Genomic DNA, 19,885 nt, shown 5'->3' on the forward strand with positions numbered 1-19,885 from the left:
TACTATTTCAAATAATGAGATGGAATCTGGTGATACTAATCAAGCTATTTCTAGAATGTTGGGCAGGTTTTCTTAATTTTTAGACTGCCTGAAGAACAATCCCATAGAGTCACATCATAAAACCTCAGTAATATGAATGCTAAGGTTGGAAGAAGCCTAAGACATATACCCTCCAGCCTAACTTATCACGTATGTCTCAAGGAGACTTCAGGGCTTTGGCCCAAGACCCCTCGCTCTTTTATTCATTATAAACTCATACAGATTCAGATTGTAGTCATTGCCTGAGTCTACGCTGTCCTTTCTCACTTCTCTCATTCTGACTTCCTGGGCCTGTGGGACAATGGGTCCCAGTGGAACCTACATGGTGGGGGAGGACAGTAATAACAAACAAAGTAAATTTCAAACCTCCCTGGGACAAATCCCCTAGGAAGTATGAAGCAGGGACTACTTAATTACTAGCCATCTTTGGGTAGGGGAACAGGCAACAAAGAAAAGAGTTCATGCCCTAGTCCCACCAGGACCTCTGCCTTAGCTACCAGAGCCCAGAAGACCTCTTCCTTCTTTGACTTCATTATTTTCACTCTTGAAGTATTTGTCTCCAGAAGTGCTTAAGAGTGATAACTTTTTTTTTGTTTTGGATTATTGCTTCAGAAATATTATCTTTAAAACAGGAAAAGAAAAGTTCTTTATTGATCAACTTATTCAATAATTCAGTCCCATAATTTCTGCCTGCTACATTTAGGAAAAGTGACTGTGAGCTATTTTCACACATCACTTGTCACTTAATGATGAAATCTAACCATCGTCTGTAAACACAGACAGTCACTCCCTCCTTATTTCCCCAGCCACACCTAGCCACATTTGACATCTGTCTTGGATCTTGGATCTCTGTGAGGCAACTGGATGACAAGGATAGATGGAAAGAAAATGGTGCTGTCAGCAAACTAATTAACATGTGTTATTTAAGATTGAAGAGTTAAAGAAAACATGGCGTACCCAGGAAACTCAAGGAAGTTCAGTGTGACTGTCACATATTATTGGGGGAGAGAATGCAAGGGCTGGGGTGAGAGCCAGGCAGAGTCCTGGTCAGGCAAATCTTATAGAATGTGGCAAGCAAGGCCACCTTCATTCTCAGCAAAACATCTCTAAATGGCTTTAAAATGAGAGGTTCAAATTTCATTTTTAGGACAGTAACTCGGATTGAAGGAGAGCACATTAGCATTAAAAATAAGGAAGGCATGGAAATCATTAGAAGGCTATTTCCGTATCCCAAGGTGAGAGATAATGGTTATAAATGGTTTCAAAGTGGATATATTAGAGAAATGTGTCACCTATAAATATCAACTAAATGTTTCAACCAAACCAACATTTCTTGACACCAGTGTCTTTGGAAATAAAATAAACAAACCTGCCCCACGTAGTGGGTTGCAACCCACTACTGTCCATGTAATGGGTTGCAGCAAGCAATGTTCCTGGTGCACAGTCATTTAAAACACACACACACACACACACACATACGGGGCATGTGTGGCTCAGTCGCTCAAGCATCTGACTCTTGGTTTCAGCTCAGATCATGATCTCATGGGTTTGTGAGTTCGAGCCCCGGTTCAGGATCCACACTGACAGTGTGGAGCCTGCTTGGGATTCTCTCTCTGCCCCTCCCCATGTGCATGCATGGGCGCTCTTTCTCTCTCTCAAAAATAAATAAATAAACTTCAAAAACAAGTAAATTTTTTAATATTTTTATTTTATTTTATTTTATTTTTGAGAGGGAAGGAGACAGGGCATGAGCAGGAGAGGGAAGAGAGAGAGGGAGACGCAGTATCTGACGCACGCTCCAGGCTCTGAGTTGTCAGCACAGAGCCTAACGCAGGGCTAGAACTCACGATCTGTGAGATCATCACCTGAGTCAAAGTTGGTTGCTTAACCAACTCAGCCATCCAGGCACCCCAAAAACAAATAAACCTTTAAATCATAAAAGCTATCATAGAGTTGCAGATGCAGCAAGAACTACATAAATTAAAGCTTCAGAGAGAGATAGACTGTTTTGAGATGAGATGAGTCAACTGGCTAATTTTATGTTAGAGGCTATTTGCTGAGTCTGGGCACAGACTGAGGCAGAGGATATCTGCTAGGGAAATAGGAAGCATCGAAGCTGGTAGCAGTTGTACAGTACTGGAGTAATAAGTTGGAAATTTGAGGATACATAAACACATGGGTGGTTTTCCTCAGGGGACATTTGATGAGTCTGGTGCAGTGAAACTGGGAGTGAGGCCAAGTTTTCAAAAAGGCAGCATAAAGTGTCCTACAGTCTTTCAGGACTCGAAACCAAAGTCTCATCACAGGAAGAGGCCTTCTCCGAACACATGTCTGGCCTTTCTCTCAAGATTGTTTGCCAAAGCTTGACGTTTTGTGGGGCAAGAAGCTAAAAAAGCTAGGCAAAAGAAAAAGTCTCTAAAGATAATCTTCCATTATCATTTAGAACTCAGAAACTCATCATGTTCTCAATCAAAAGCCTGAGACTACACACCCTAGCAGCAGTAAACTTAGTCTTTCTAAGTTTCCAACCCAGCCCTAAGTCAAAATCAATCTCTGGTTGTACTGAGTGATCAAACCACTCACCATACCTGCATAGCAAGAAAGGGAGAACTACCCCTGTTAGAAGATAACATCATCCAAAGCCACAGCAATCTTAATGGCAATAACGTCCAGCATACAATTAAAAAGACCAGAAATATGGAAGAGGCAAAATCCTGTGGCCAATAAGAGAGAGAAAAACAAAATTAAACAGAAGGAGGAAGATAAAGGGAAAAACAGCAGGAAAGACAAGCTGATTTTATTGGTGGCAGACAAGGAATTTAAAATACAACAATTAAGGAGCAGCTGGGTGGCTCAGTTGGTTAAGTGTCTGACTATTGATTTTGGCTCAGGCCATGATCTCATCATTCATGATGAATAAGTATTTTCCAAACCAGTACAAGGCATAAAGCTACAAGTTTAGGTTGCTCGGCTAACCCACTGTATAAATTCAAACACAACTAAATGTACACATATAAGAACTTCTTAAAGCCAAATATAAAGGAAAACCTTAAAGCAATTGGGGTTGAGAACAAGGGCACATTTCCTTCATAGGAGTAACAATTAGAATGGCACCTAACTTCCTAACAGAAATCATGACGAACAAGGGCCACACCGTCTTGGAATTGTTGCAATAATAGAGACTGTATACAGCAAAAACATTCTTCAAAAATGAGTGGCATTTTCTGACAAACAAAATTGCAGGAATCTGTCACTACAGCCTCCACAAAGAAAAATTTTAAATACTAAATGAGGTGCTTGCAGACAAGATGGAAATAATCACAGACAAAAACTTAGAAATGCTACGTTGTAATAAGTCAGTTGTAATAAGTCAAGGATGCATGTTGTAATCTCTAGGGTAAAAAGAAAAATAAAACAATATATAAGTAAGAGGTTTATATAAGGATAAATAGATTTAAAATATTAGACTTGTGAATTTCAAAAGAAGACAAGAAAGGGAAAAAAAATAATATAAAACAGATGGTCAACACAAACGTTTGGCCAACTAATCTTCGACAAAGCAGGAAAGAATATCCAGTGGAAAAAAAGCGGTCTCTTCAGCAAATGGTGCTGGAAAAACTGGACAGCGACATGCAGAAGAATGAAACTGGACCACTTTCTTACACCATTCACAAAATAAATTCGAAATGGATGAAAGACCTAAATGTGAGACAGGAAACCATCAAAATCCTACAGGAGAAAAAAAAACAGGCAGCACCCTCTTTGACCTTGGCCACAGCAACCTCTTATGAGACATGCCTCCAGCGGCAAGGGAAATAAAAGCAAAAATGAACTATTGGGACCTCATCAAGATAAAAAGCTTCTGCACAGCAAAGGAAACAATCCACAAAACTAAAAAGCAATGGACAGAATGGGAGAAGATATTTGCAAATAGCATATCGGATAAAGTGTCAGTGTTCAAAATCTATAAGAACTTATCAAACTCAACAGCCAAAAACCAAATAGTCCAGTGAAGAAATGGGCAAAAGACATGAATAGACACTTCTCCAAAGAAAACATCCAGATGGCTAACAGACACATGAAAAGATGCTCAACATCACTCATCATCAGAGACATACAAATCAAAACTACAATGAGATACCACCTCATACCTGTCAGAATGTCTAAAATGAACAACTCAGGAAACAACAAATGTTGGCAAGGATGTGGAGAAAGGGGAACCCTCTTGCCCTGTTGGCGTGAATGCAAACTGGTGCAGCCACTCTGGAAAACAGTATGGAGTTTCCTCAAAAAATGAAAAATAAAACTACCCTACGACCCAGCAATTGCACTACTAGGTATTTATCCAAAGGATACAAAAAGCTGATTCGAAGGGGCACATGTACCCCAACATTTATAGCAGTGCTATCAACAATAACCAAAATACACACACATACACACACACACACACACACGCACACATGCACAATGGTATACTACTCAGCAATCAAAAAGAATGAAATCTTGCCATTTGCAACAATGTGGATAGAATTAGAGTGTACTGTGCTAAGTGAAATAAGTCAGGCAGAGAAACACAAATGTCATATGATTTCACCCATATATGAATTTAAGAAACACAACAGATGAACATAGTGGGAGGGAAGGAAAAATAAGATAAAACAAAGAGAGAGGCAAACCATAAGAGACTCTTAAATACCGACAACAGGCTGAGGGTTGATAAAGGGGAGGTAGGTGGAGGTTGGGCTAAATGGGTGATGGGCATTAAGAAGGGCATTTGTTGAGATGAGCACTGGGTATTATGTGCAAGTGACGAATCACTTGGTTCTACTCCTGAAACCAATAGCACACAGTATGTTAACTAACTTAAATAAATAAATTTTTAAAAAATAAAAAATAAAACAGATGGGTCAAAAATTTTTCTGAAGTAAGATGGTGGATATAAATTCAAATATATCAGTAATTACATAAAACCTAAGTGGTTAAATACTTCAAATGACAATTAAATTTTTCAAACAGAATAAAAAATCAAAATGCAGCCATATGCTATTTATACCCTGCACACAATAATCAAAAGAAAATATATACCGTGGAGATATTTTTAAGGCAAGAAGTATTACTAGAGATAAAGAGTGATATTTTATAATTAAAAATAGGTTAACCTAGCAAGACGGTATCACTATTCTAAATCTGTATATGCCTAAAAGGATAGCTTCAGAATATAGGAAGCAAAAAAAATGGTAGAACTAAAGTTAAAATTAATAAAAGATACATAAAAATGTTTAAATAAACACATGCACAATCATTCCATTCTAGCATGAAAGCAATCATAGGCAATATGTAAATGAATAGGCCTGACAATGTTCCAGTAAAATTTATTTACAAAAACAAGTGGCAGGTAGATTTGACTCATGAGCTATGGTCTGTTGACCCCTAATGCAAAGCAAACATACACAAGATTTTTAAAGCTTTCCTCAAAGTTCAGTGATGAAACAAAAGTCCCCTATCACCACATTTATTCATCATTGTACTGGAAAGCCCATTTTCAATAAATGGCACTGAACCCGTTGGATACCCATACTTTGGAGAGAAAAATGTACCTTGATCTCTCCCTCACCTGACAAAAAAAAAAAAAACAAGTCTAGATTGATAGGAGATCTAAATGTGAAATGTAAAACCATATATCCTTTAAAGGAAAATATAGAAGTATATTGGCAAAGATCCTTTTTAAAAAATTTTTTTAACATTTATTCATTTTTGACAGAGACAGAGCATGAGTGGAGGAGGGGCAGAGAGAGGGGGAGACACAGAATCCAAAGCAGGCTCCAGGCTCTGAGCTGTCAGCACAGCTGAGTTGGTTTATTCCTTGTAAACCAGATTTGTTTCCCAAGATCCTTGCATATAAACATTGGAGCGATTATCCAGGTTCATCTCAACAAACTGTCTTGGGACTGCCTCCCCTGTGTCTTTCCAAAACTGATAAATAGCCCTGATATGGCTCCAGTTCAGCCCCTTTTTTCACAAACCTCATATCCAGGGTTCAGTTCTCAGATTCTCCAAGTTCATCAGAGGGTCCACAACCTCACTTTCTTCTCCTTTTGTGCAGGCACTGAAAATCCAGGCACCAATTCCCACCCTATTCAGAAGTAATGCCTTACTGTCCTTTGTGTCCTGACAGAATTTTCATCCTGTAGAAGGAAACTGGAGGCAGCGTACTACATAACTCTGAGACCAGCACAGAGCAGTGGGTAAGGTCTGGACATCTCAAACATTCCCTCTCTCTCTGTTTCCCTGTCTCTCTCTCTCTCTCTCTCTCTCTCTCTCTCTCTCTCACACACACACACACACACACACACACACACCTTTCTTCTCTTATCCATTTATCTCTCATGAACATACCCACATGCTTTAAAAGTCTTCATATAATCTAACCCCTTAGTATTTAAAGGTAATACAACAATCCCTCCAACCTCTTAGCACTCCACAGTTTTCAAAGTGCTATCACATGCTGTCACATGTAATCCTCAAGCCTGCAAAAAGGGCTTAAGGGGTGGGATGAGGAGGTTCACAGCTCAAGCAGTTAGGGAGCAACCCAGGAGGTAAGAGAAGACAGGTTTTTTTTTGTTTGTTTGTTTTTAAACATTTATTTATTTTTGAGACAGAGAGAGCATGAACAGGGGAGGGTCAGAGAAAGAGGGAGACACAGAATCTGAAACAGGCTCCAGGCTCTGAACTGTCAGCACAGAGCCCGACGCAGGGCTCAAACCCACGGACCTTGAGATCACGACCTGAGCCGAAGTCAGACGCTTAACCGATTGAGCCACCCAGGTGCCCCGAGAAGACAGTTTTCTAATGCTGAGTCTGGAGCCCTTGCCGGTACGGCCTCCCACCACCCATTCTCTCCCCTCTCCACCCAGCCACACTGCAGAGAGCCTTATGTTCTAAGGCCAACTGACCACACAAGCTTTCAGAAACCACGGACTCTTACAGACTCAGAACAGGATTCCCCAAAGTGCACGATCAGAATCACCAGGTGATTGTTAAAAATGGCTTGGTTCTCAAAACATAACGAGTCTTTCCAGGAAGGGGGCCAGAAAAGCAGCTCTTTGTTTTAAAGTATCACAGGTGATTCTGATGCACCCTAAAATGCGGGAGACACTTGCCTTGAGGGCTCGAAAGCAGAGCCATCATGGCCTCTGGGTGTCCTCTGACTTTGGGAGGCAGTAGTTTCTGATGAGGTCTCGGGAGGTGGAAAACCTTTGTCTCCATGACAGAAACAGAGATGGTAGCCAGTGCTCAGAACGGAGACACTCAGGCCGTTGCCATGGTGCTCTTTTTCATCCTGAGGTCACTTCGGGGGTCTTGGAGTGGTCTCTGGGATGAGCCCATCAGTTCCCATTTTCACTGAAACTCTTTGCTTTCCTGAGAGGCAAGCAGTCCCTTCGGCTTGAAGCCTCACTTACACACTCTGAGAAACAAATGACCTCAGTCATAGTGTAGAGACTTAGCAGAACTGTATGATTAATGAACAGATGTGGACACACCAAAAAGCATGTCCTAAGGATCACTCCTATTTTAACTCAAATGCCCAAGGACCAGCACATGATTGCTCTGTAATTTGGAATCCTAGGGTTAAAAGAGAATTAACCATCATCTACCTCCACTAAGTGCTTGAGTAGACTGTGAAATCACAACTCAACCCGCTGTATTGTGAGCTTGTTTGAATGTCTTCCATGGCGGGGAATGACTTCCCCCCACCGGCCCCCTTTGCAGGTATGGCACTTAAGTCATCTGGCAGACAGCCTGACCTGTCCTTCTGTCTCTCTTTTATTTGCTAGCTACTGACTTGACCAATCCACACCCCTTCGCATGTGAAGGCCATAATAATACAGTTCCTCACTGTTCTCTCCTCTGTGTACACAACACCAAGGGGCCAGCCACAAATAAGTACCCCCTCAACAACCTGGGTCACTCCCTGAAGACACAGGCATGCTGAAGTTGCTCCTATGTGAGTGGGGTGAACAGCCACGTCCAGGATGGAGACAAGAATGGAGCACCTATCCCTCTTGGTTCTTAGAGCAGGATTTGCTACTGGAGCAGAGATGGGAGGCAGTCAGAACATAGGGAAATGATAAGGGGACTCCTTTTGAGATCCTCATTATAGCACTTCCCGTTTACACAGGGCTTTAAGTTGGAGAAGTGCTTCCACATCCAGTATTTGTGGGGTAGTCTCTAAACCCACAGTGAGGTAGGCATGTCTGCAGCACAGCATTTAGGATGTGGACTTTAGAAACACAAAAGGAGAGTCAAATCCCAATTCCATCGGTTACTGGTCGAAGAAATTGGGAACATTCATTAATCAACTGAATCTCAGTCATCTCATCCAGAAAATGGGATAATGGAAACAAACAGTGCTATTTGCTGTGTGGACTAAAAGCAGGGGCAGGTGGGGGGAGGTCAGGAGAGAGAGGTGTCCTTCAACATAATGTCTGGCCAAATACTCAGTAAACGTTTGTTAAAAAACCACTTGTGGGCTGGGGCGCCTGGGTGGCTCAGTCGGTTAAGCGTCCGACTTCAGCTCAGGTCACGATCTCACGGTCTGTGAGTTCGAGCCCCACGTCGGGCTCTGGGCTGATGGCTCAGAGCCTGGAGCCTGCTTCTGATTCTGTGTCTCCCTCTCTCTCTTCCCCTCCCCCGTTCATGCTCTGTCTCTCTCTGTCTCAAAAATAAATAAACGTTAAAAAAAAAAGTTAAAAAAAAAAAAAACACTTGTGGGTGTTAAATTGAGCTTTGGACCCAAATATATGACCCAGAATGTCCTTCCCCTGCACCGTGGGTGCTAAACATCTGGGAATTCAAATGTTTTCACTGAGATAACAAATCTACTCATATGCTAAATGCTGGGCCTCTCCCTGCTGGCCTCACCTGCATCCTGGCACTCCAAATTACCTTACTCTCCTAGGTCACTCAGTTCCCACATCTACATTTGCTCCTTCTACTGCTACTACAAACTTATCATGTTCAGCCTGAACCTGCAAAACAGACCCGACACGCCCATGGCACACTGGCTCATTACCCAAATGACTACATTTTTATCCATAGTGTTTCTTATTCATTGAGGCTCTTGGGCTTATGACTCTTCCCTATTCGTGAAGCTCAAATGCACAGAATGCCTAATATTCTATAGAGTTCAGCTCAACCCTCACTTCCTAATCCTTATGCCATACCTGGCCCTTGAGAGGTCCTTTAGATACAGGAAAGAAAACGATACTGCCCCTGCTCTGACGGCTCTCACAAGTCTCCCAGGAGAACAGACAACTAAGCAAAATGTGGGATAGGGTGTCCTAAAAAAAATGTAAAGACCAGGAAATGATAGAGAGTTTAGAATGGTATCTCTGTGGCAGGAGAAGATGCCACCAGAAGGAGATACTTGAGTGAGAGCTATAATGGATCTTGCCAGAAGAGCAATGGAATCACAGAATAGAGAAAACGTTCACTTAAAATTCAGTAAAACAAAAGAACAGCTGGTGCGAAGGACAAAAGCAAAGCATTGTGAGTACTTAGAAAATACAAGCCATGAGCCATCACTGGAGTAGGGAGAGACAGAGATCCACAAGGGATGAGGGATCCTGGCACTTTGACCACCTGGCCATAATCATGGGCTATTCCAGAGGAAATGGGGAGCTCTGCTACTGTAGAGAAGCCACATGGTAAGATCCGTAATTTAGAAAGTGCACATTGTGCAGCAGGGAGGGTGCTCGGCCAGTGCAATGTACTTTACCTGCATTTCCTTGTTTCCTCCTCACATGGACACTTAGGACTAGATACAACCAATATCACCTAAGCATAATGGATCATTTTTCTATATTACCAAGTAGGAATAAATTATATTTTAATTTAACAATTATCATAAACATACATATATGTGGAATACACACCTATCTACGATGGCTTAATTGTGTGCCTTTAAATGTATGGATCTTGCAGTTTCTTTAAATGTGTCTCTAATGATAAGAGTTTCAATTGCTTCTTTTTTCTTTTTTACTCCTTAAAAATTTTTAGTGTTTATTTATTTTGAGAGGGAGATCACACGCACTTGGGGGGTGGGGATAGGGGCAGAAAGAGAGGGAGAGAGAGAATCCCAAGCAGGCTCTGTGCTATTAGTGCAGAGCCCAATGTGGCGCCCGATCATGACCTGAGTCGAAATCAAAAGTTGGTCACTTTACCGACTGAGCTGCCCTTTTTTTATTATTTTTAACAAGGTCCTGATAAACATTTTATACATACATGTCTATGTTTCTATCGGATTATATTTTAAGATACATTCCTAAAACTGAGATTGCTCAGAGGAATCTCCCTTTTAAGAGCTTAAGAAATGGAATGTCAGGTTTCCCTCTAGAAAGTTATAATCATTCATTTCATCAGATATAAAACTGCCTGTTCATCCCATCTTTTGATAAGTAGCAAAGCTATATGTTTGTTCCTATGTTTATTGGCTCTGACCTTTTTCTTTTGTGAGTCTTCTTTTGTTCATGTCTGTTGCTATTTTCCAATGAGGGTTGGTAATTTTATTATTGACTTAAAACAGTTCTTCCTCAGGATGCCTGGGTGGCTCAGTTGGTTTAGCATCCAACTCTCGATTTCAGCTCAGGTCTGGATTTCAGGGTAGAGACTTCAAGCCCCAGGTCGGACTCCACTTTGGACTCTGCACTGGGTGTGAAGCCTACTGAAAAAAAAACTTATTTCTCTATAAAGCCTATTAAGCCTTTGTCTATCACATACGAGGCAAGCATTTTTCCCTTTTGGCATTTTTTGTTTATTTGTATTTTATTGCTGTATTATGGTGATGTGGAAAGTATTTTACTTTTATGAAAGTAAAATATGGCATAATTTTTCATAATTTTTGTTTCATAATTTTCACACTTTTTCATTGTTTTCTGCTATCAATGCCATTCTGATGAATGTGGTTTTTCTCTTGTTGCTCATGCTTTTGATGTCATATCTTAGAACCCTCCCCTAAATCCAAGATCACAAAATTTCTCTAGGTTTTCTCCTAAGAGTTTTATAGTTTTAACTCTTACGTTCAATTTCAAATTGATCCATTTCAAAGTAATTTTTATATATGGCGTGTGAGAAGAATACAACTTTGGCACGTGGCCTGTGGCCCAGCACTATTTGTTAAAAATATCTTTTCCCCGCTGTGTAATCTGCACTTTTGTCAAAAATCAGCTTACCATGCATACGTGGTTTTATTTCTGGACTCTCAATTCTCTTCCATTGATCTATATTTCTATCCTTATGCCGGTACCCCATTGTCTTCATTACTGTTGCTTTGTAGTAAGTCTTAAAACTGGGGAGTGTGAATTCTCCAAATTTGCTCTTGGTTTTCAAGATTGTTTTGGCTATCCTGAGTCCCTTGAAATTCCATCTGAATTTTGAATCAATTTGTACAATTTCTGCAAAGAAGTCAGCTGGGATTCCAACAGGAATTGCATTGAATCTGTAGATCTATTTGGGGACTATCACCATGTTAACCATATAAGGGTAGGTTATTGCTTTGAGATCTTCCTTCTTTCTTAATATAGGTATTTACAACAAAAGTATTCCTTCTAAGCACTACTTTAATGGCATCCCATAAATTTTGGTATGTTGTACCTTTATTTTCATTCATTTCAAAGTATTTTCTGATCTTGTTTTTTATTTTTTCTTTGACCTATTGGCTATTTTGGAGCGTGTTCTTTGATTTCCATAAATATGTGAATTTTCTCAACTTTTTTCAATTTATTCATTTCTAATTTCATTCCATTGCACTTAGAGGACATACTTGGTGTCATTTTTATCCTTTTAAAATTATTGAGGTTTGTTGTATGGCCTAGCATATGGTCTATCCTGGAGTGTCCCAATGGCACTTGAAATGAACCTTGTTCTGTTGTTCTTGGGCACTGTGTTCTACGTTTATTGTTAGGTATAGTTGATGCAGAGTATTGTTCAAGTCCTCTACTTCCTTGTTGAAATTCTGCTTAGTTGCTCAATCCACTACTGAAAGTGTAATGTTGAAATCTCCACTTACTCTTTTTGAATTATTTATTTCTCCTTTCATGTGTTTGTTTTCTAGTATATATTTCAGTGCATATGTGTTTATCATTGTTTTCTTACTGATCGATTTACTCTGTTAACCTTATAAAGTATTCCCCTTTGTCTCTAATAAACTTTAAAAAAAATTTTTTTTAATGTTTATTTATCTTTGGAAGAGAGAGAGAGACAGAGTGCGAGCAGGAGAGGGGAAGAGAGAGAAGGAGACACAGAATCTGAAGCAGACTTCCAGGCTGTGAAATGTCAGCACAGGGCCCGACAGGGAGCTCGAACTCACAAACCGTGAGATCATGGCCTGAGCCAAAGTTGGACGCTTAACCGACTGAGTCACCCAGGTGCCCCTCTAATTACCTTTTTAAATTAAAGCCTACTTTTAATCTCTAAAATCTACTTTTATATTTAAAGATTAATGTATAGCCAGTCTATAGTTTTTCAGTGGTTGCTGCTTTCCCATCTTTTTATTTTCCACATTTCTTACTGAGTTTTCATAGATGTTCCTGAATGTTTCTTCATTTGCTGTTTGCCCTTAGGACCATTTCCATTGGTTTTAAATCCTTCTATTTAATATTTTCACATGTGTCATTTAGAAGTGGGTCAGTGGACTTCCTCATATTGTCATGCCAAAAGTCAATTGCCCACCATTACATTTTTAAATTTCATGATCTTATTTTTCACCCAAAAGGAAAATCTCTTAAAAGAGGGTCACTCTCTTTGACAGATGCAATATCCACCTGCAATTGGTACCATGAATTCGTTTTTTTAACTTTTTTTAATAAGTCTTTTGCATAAAAAGATTATTCACCTGAATACCTGGAATGACACAAAGCACTATTTTAATCTGTCTTTTCATTTTCAAAGAGGCAGGTTGGGGTTTGCTACAGGTATTTTTAGAGGCAATGGAGTAGTGTCACCAAAATGAAATATTAATTTATGATTAATGTATAGTTATGAGTTCCAAGAAATGTCACAGAAAAATAAGGAGAGCATTAAAGAAGATTCTCATAAAATGAAGGGAGACATAATTTTAAGATTGGAAAGGACATTCTAAGTCAGATAAATCAGTGAAGGAAAAACATCCCTCACATCTCAAATAATAAGAACATCAAAATGTGAACAGTTACCTATCTCCAAACAGCGGAATTCGGTGTAATTACTGAATAGAAGTTGGTAAATTTTAATTTTAAGATCAAAGAAAATCATGCAGGCAGCAATATAAAGTTTTTCAACAAGAAAAATATATAAGAAATGACAACGTTGACTTGGAGAAAGTCACCCATCAGGTTGTTGACAGACTAAAGATGAGGGAAACAAAAAAGCTGAAAATACATTCACCAAAATGTTACAGTGGTTGCAAGGCAGAAGTGGGGATGATGCTTGCTTTCTTTCAATTTAAAATTTTCTGTATTGCTTGAATTACTAATACTGGAAACTTTGAAAAATAATCAATAGATTGTAATATATTAAAAGTTATTTGGGGGAAATGAATTCCATGGGGTTTGTTTAAAAATTTACATCTTAAGGGGGTGCCTGGTGGCTCAGCAGGTTAGGCATCCAACTCTTGATTTCGGCTTGGGTCATGATTCCATTGTTCAGGAGTTCGAGCCCCGCGTTGGGCTCTATGATAACAGGGCAGAGCCTGCTTATGATTCTCTCTCTCTCCATCTCTCTCTGCCCCTCTTCCACTCATGCTTGCTCTCTCTCTCTCAAATTAAATAAACTTTAAAAATAAAAAATTTAAAAAGTGAATGGCACGTAAAAAAAGAAACTATAGATAAACCTCATTCATAAAAATGACTATAAAAGCCTAAATAAAATAATTGCAAATCAATTTCAGTATTTGCATATGGGAATGCATATGTGGTTCAATATTACCAAAGCTAACAGTGTAATAGGCACTGAAAAAGCATTTGATTAAAAATGAAAATCCATAGCTAATTATTAAAACACTGTTGGTAAAATACAAATAGAAAAGTTGCTAAATAAATATACCCTCTTCTGCTTAATTTTTTTAAGGCTTTTTACTGTATTTAGAATAAAATTTTAAAACCTTAACAAGTCTAAGGGCACCTGGGTGGCTCAGCTGGTTAAGCGTCCAACTTCAGCTCGGGTCATGATCTCCCAATTTGTGAGTTCAAACTCACAAACTCAGAGCCCCCGTCAGGCTCTGTGCTGACAGCTCGGAGTCTGGAGCCTACTTCGGATTCTGTGTCTCCCTCTCTCTCTGCCCCTTGCCCGTTCACTCGCTCTCTCTCTCTCTCTCAAAAATAAACATTAAAAAAATTTTTTTTAATCTTAACAAGTCTCTGCAGGACCTGACACCTGCTTGCCTGCATAATCCCACATCCCACTACTCTGATCTTCAGTTGGGCCATACTGACCCATGTTTAACTCCTTACATACAACAAAGGCCCCCTCAGGTGTTTTGCACATGCAGCTCCCTAGAGCGCTGTTTGATCTAGACTTCATAGCCTGGCCTTTTTCATCCTTCACATCTCAAATAATACAATCATTAAAATGTGCCCCATTGTTATTTATGTCTACACAGTGGAATTCAGTGTAACTTATTTATATGTCCTCTTTTTTATTCTTTTTTTTATTTTTAAGATGTTTATTCCTTATATTTTAGGTTTTCAAAAGGAAAAAAGACACATTAAGTTACTTTAATCTTTGGTGTGCTTGAAATGTGTTTGGTAAGAAAGAAAATATTGATCTCATATTGCCCCCAAAGTGATTAGTGGTCTCAATGCCTCTTACTGAATAAATACAAAAGTTTTCGCCCAATAAAAGTTCTACTGTAATTATCACCTAAATCCTACATGTTCTTTGGTCTGTACCTGAAGTTTCTCTCCATTTCCATTGATCTGTTCATTCCAGCACCAATACCACACAGTTTTATAGCCCTTTAAATATGGCAGCAAAACTGTCCCCTTGTTCTCTCTTTTTCAACGTTTCTCTAGCTGGCTTTCACAATTATTTTGAGGTTAAACATAGATGTTTTCTTTAAAACCCTGTTCAAAGTTTTACTTCAAATAGTTTAAATTTTGATTAATCCAGTAGAATTAGAATCTTGGTATGTTTTGCCATTTACTAAGTTTTCGCTGTATGCATCTGTGAAGAATTTAAATATCCTACCTGAATATTAACATTTTAATGCATAGATTTGTTTGTTGATAATGTGATTGGGTTGTTTCACATTATATATATATATATATATATATATATATATATATATATATATAATTTTATTTTTTTATTTGAGAGAGAGAGAGAGAGAGAATCTTAAGCAGGCTCCATGCTGAGCAGAGCCCAACACAGGGCCCAATCCCATGACCCTGGGATCATGACCTGAGCTGAAATCCAGAGCCACTCAACCAACTGAGGCACCCAGGTGCCCGTTTTTTGTTTTTTGTTTTTTAGGTTTTTTTTTTTTTTTAATTTAAGTAATCTATACACCCAACATGCAGCTCAAACTCACAACCCCAAGATCAAGAGTCACATGCTCAGGGCATCTGGGTGGCTCAGTCAATTAAGTGGCAATTCTTGATTTGGGCTCAGGTCATGATCTGGCAGTTCATGGGATCAAACCCCACATCAGTGCAGAGCTTGCTTGAGATTCTCTCTCTTCCTTCCTCTCTCTGCCCCCTCCCCTCCCAAAGTAAATAAACTTAAAAAAAAAAAAAAAGAGCTTCATGCTCTTCAATCTGAGCCAGCCAGGCAACCCTTTCACACCATATTTTTAACTTATTATTCCTGATTATTGCTTACCAATAACAATAATAATAATAATAATAATAAATATTTGTTGAGTCCTTACTGCAAGCCAGCTCTTTATTGCTTCATTTTATTCTCACCCACTTTTCACATAAAGAAATGGAGACTTAAAAAGCTCAAGTAACTTGCTGGAAGTTTCACAGATAAAAGTGTTAGAGCTCAGATTTGAAGTGTTTTCAAATTAGTTTTTATTTCTGAGGCATTTTAATATTTTAGTCAATTGTTTTAGGTTTCCCAAGTACATCATCCTACCAGCAAATAATGATAATTTTTCCATTTCCTTTCCAATATTTTTACTTTTTGCCCTGGTCCAATTGTATAACAGCAATTTCTTCTACTGCATACATCTGTTTTAAATATCATGCAAGTCTATACAATATCATAATGTACCATACTAATCTTAAGCACTTCAAGAAAGTTGTAAGTTGATATGATTTAAAATAAGACATGGACATTATTCCTACAGTATGGAGTATGCTAGATTAGAAGTTGCTGGAATGACTAAGTTGCATGAAAATTTTCCATGTTATTAACAGCTTTCGTATGCCACTGCATTCTCTCTTAATCCAAAAAAGAGTTATAAATTTTAACCTAAGGTATTTTTGATGCTAAGAAAACAGTTTATTTTGCTTATTTAAATGTCTTTATTCAACTGAGGACATTAAGTAAACATTTGTTGGTGCCTATGTTGCAGACAGTTGGGAAAATGCATGGAAGCAACCAGAGTGGAGTCTCCGAGTTTCTGCTCCTGGGGATCTTGGAGAGTCCTGAGCAGCAGCGGATCCTATTCTGGATGTTCCTGTCCATGTACCTGGTCACAGTGGTGGGAAATGTGCTCATCATCCTGGCCATCAGCTTTGATCCCCGCTTGCACACTCCCATGTACTTCTTCCTGGCCAACCTCTCCTTCACCGACCTCTTCTTCGTCACCAACACAATCCCCAAGATGCTGGTGAGCCTTCAGTCTCAGAACAAAGCCATCTCCTATGCAGGGTGTCTGACGCAGCTCTACTTCCTCGTCTCCTTGGTGGCCCTGGACAACCTCATCCTGGCGACAATGGCCTATGACCGCTATGTGGCCATCTGCCGCCCCCTCCATTACAGCACGGCCATGAGCCCTGGACTCTGCGTTTTGCTCCTCACCTTGTGTTGGGCACTTTCTGTCCTCTATGGCCTCACCCACACCCTCCTCATGATCAGGGTGACCTTCTGTGGTTCCCGGAAGATCCACTACATCTTCTGTGAGATGTATGTCCTGCTGAGGCTCGCGTGTTCTAACACCCAAGTCAATCACACGATGCTGATTGCCACAGGATCCTTCATCTTCCTTGCCCCACTAGGATTCATGATCATGTCCTATGTCTACATTGTCAGAGCCATCCTCCGAATACCCTCAGCCTCTAGTAAATACAAAGCCTTCTCCACCTGTGCTTCACATTTGGCTGTGGTCTCCCTCTTCTATGGGACGCTTTGTATGGTATATCTGCAGCCTCTCCAATCCTACTCCATGAAGGACTCAGTAGCCACAGTGATGTATGCTGTGGTGACCCCCATGATGAACCCTTTCATCTACAGCCTGAGGAACAAGGACATGCATGGGGCTCTGGGAAGACTGCTCCTAGGGAAAGCCTTCCAGAGGTTGACATGAGGTAATTTTGGAAAGGGCATTAAAGTAGAAATTGGGAGGGGGGCCTGGGTGGCCCAGTCGATTAAGTGGCTGATCCTTGATTTCGACTCAGGTCATGATCTCATGGTTCATGAGATAGCGCCCCATGTTGGCTTTCACGGTGACAGTGTGGCACCTTCTTGGGATTCTCTCTCTTTTCCCCTCCCTAAATCTTACACACATGCACACAATGTGCACTCTCTCAGTCTCTCTCTCTCTCTCTGAATAAATAGATAAACAAACATTAAAAAAAATAGAAACTGGGAATTTCCTTCACCATGTGCAAGACATTATCCTATGGGGGATACAGGAGTGTTTAGTACATAGATCCAGCTCAGAATGAGCTCATGTATCTACGATGAAGAAAAGAATTGTATATGTAACCCAGTGTTCACCAAACCACAGAAGTCTTGGCAACAAATAAGGTCAATGATACTAATACTGGAAGTTTGCAAAATCAGATCCTTCAACTTGCCTGACACAGGACCACAGTCCCAGCTTCATCCACATATACCCAGTTATGGCCCAGTGGAGACTCTTATGTTCTCTAGAAACACCCAGACATTGTCTCTGAACTCTGAACTTCTCTAAAGAGCCTGCTGCCTGCAAACCATTTACAGAAAACAACTGGCACCACTCCCGCTGCTGGTGTCCTGGCTGAGGCCACCCCATACCTGATGCTCTGCTGTGCACAGCTCCCACTACTTCAGTTCCGACTCACATTTCCTCTGGACATAACCACCGATGTGCACACAGAAATGACAAGAGATTCCTCTCTGTTGCTCTGGGGAGATTTTTGATTTTGGGGCATCAAACAAAACTACCTCTCTTGCCTTTTCCCTGCATTTCTTTTCTGTGCAAGAAGTCAGACTCTATCTTTGGAAAACTCCATCCTGTCCTTTGTCCCTGTGGTTCCTTACCTCTCATCTCTTCTTCATTCTCTCACAACAAAAGCCTCAAGCATATTAACACATGTTCATGAACAGGAGTGGCGGTGATGGCAGCAGAAGGGAGGAGGTAATTGTAAGACCTATGATTCTGACAGCAACTTTTTTTTCAACGCCATCAAGCAATTCTTTGAATGGGTATCCTTTAATTCAACTCATTTTTGGCACTATATACATGGAGATAACCTCAAATCTCACAGGTTAAGGGCTCAGTCCTATAAGACTTCCTTCCCCCCACTTCAGACACCAGTCGCAAGTTTGCCACCCATGCTTCTGACAGACCAGCTATAAATAGGAGGTTCCAACAATCCCCTCCTTGGGATCCGTTAATTTGCTAAAGTATCTTTAACTCAGAGAAATGTATTACTGATTAGATTACTGGTTATTTATTCAGGAGCAGTCAGATGAAACAGTTGAATAGGACAAGATATGTGGGAAGGAGCATGGAGCTTCTATGCCCTCACTGCATATCACACTCTCCCCAAACCTCCATGTGTCACCAACCCGGAAGTTCTTGAAATCCATCCTTTTGGGTTGTTATTGAAGCCTCATTACATAGGCATGGTTGATCAAATCATTGGTCACTGGTGATTCAATCTCCAGCCCACTGCCTCTCTCCAGAGGTAGGGCGTGGGGAACAGCAGTGATGAGACTGAAAGTTTCAACACACCAATCACACATGACTGGTTCCCCTGGATACTTGCATGGCAGTGTAGCAGGGAGAAGATCAACATTTCAATAAGTGGTACCAGACAAATTGGATATCCAATTGTATATCCAACTTTTGGAAGAAAACACATCTTGATGTCTCCCTCACCTGATATGAAAATCAAGTCCACGTTGACAGCACATTTAAATGTGAAAAGTGAAAGCTGCCCTCCTTGAAAGGGGAGATCCGAGCCCCAGAGGGTGCCAGGCAACTGCTCACTGCTGAGGAAAATATAGGAGAACAGTGGCAAAGATCAGCAAAGATTCTTAAGTAAGATACAAACAACACTACCTATAATATAAAAATTGATAGAGTATTTTAAAATTAAAATCTCCTATTTCTCAGTACCCACCATCAGTTGAATGAAAGACAACCACAAAGTTAAAGATATTATTGCACACACCTGACAAAGGACTCCTAAACAGAATACACAACTCCTACAATCAACATAAAAGAGACAGGCAACCCAATAGAAAAATGGGCACAAGACTTGAACAGATAATCTACACAAGAGAATATACCTGTGGAGAATAACTACATGAAAAGGAGTCTAACCTCCTCAGTCAGCAGGAACATGCAAATTAAAACCACAGTAAAATACCACCACAACCCACCCAAAAACTCCAATGAAAAGGATGGAAAACACCAAGTCAAGTTAAGAAT

General features: G+C 40.1%; 1 protein-coding gene across 1 annotated transcript; it reads left to right on the top strand.

Moving 5' to 3' along the window:
* Nucleotides 1-16,591: 16,591 nt before the first annotated feature.
* Nucleotides 16,592-17,548, top strand: LOC102954782 (olfactory receptor 1D2-like). Its single transcript, XM_007076136.2, has one exon. It carries the CDS (start codon nt 16,607-16,609, stop codon nt 17,546-17,548), a length of 942 nt encoding a protein of 313 aa, XP_007076198.2. The 5' UTR covers nt 16,592-16,606.
* The last annotated feature ends 2,337 nt before the right edge of the window (nt 17,549-19,885 follow it).

This window comes from Panthera tigris, chromosome E1 (assembly GCF_018350195.1).
Source record: "Panthera tigris isolate Pti1 chromosome E1, P.tigris_Pti1_mat1.1, whole genome shotgun sequence".
NCBI classification, from domain to species: Eukaryota; Metazoa; Chordata; class Mammalia; order Carnivora; family Felidae; genus Panthera; species Panthera tigris.

Coding starts and splice junctions, on each gene's coding strand:
- LOC102954782 (XM_007076136.2), top strand. CDS start 16,607: ATGCATGGAAGCAACCAGAGTGGAGTCTCCGAGTTTCTGCTCCTGGGG.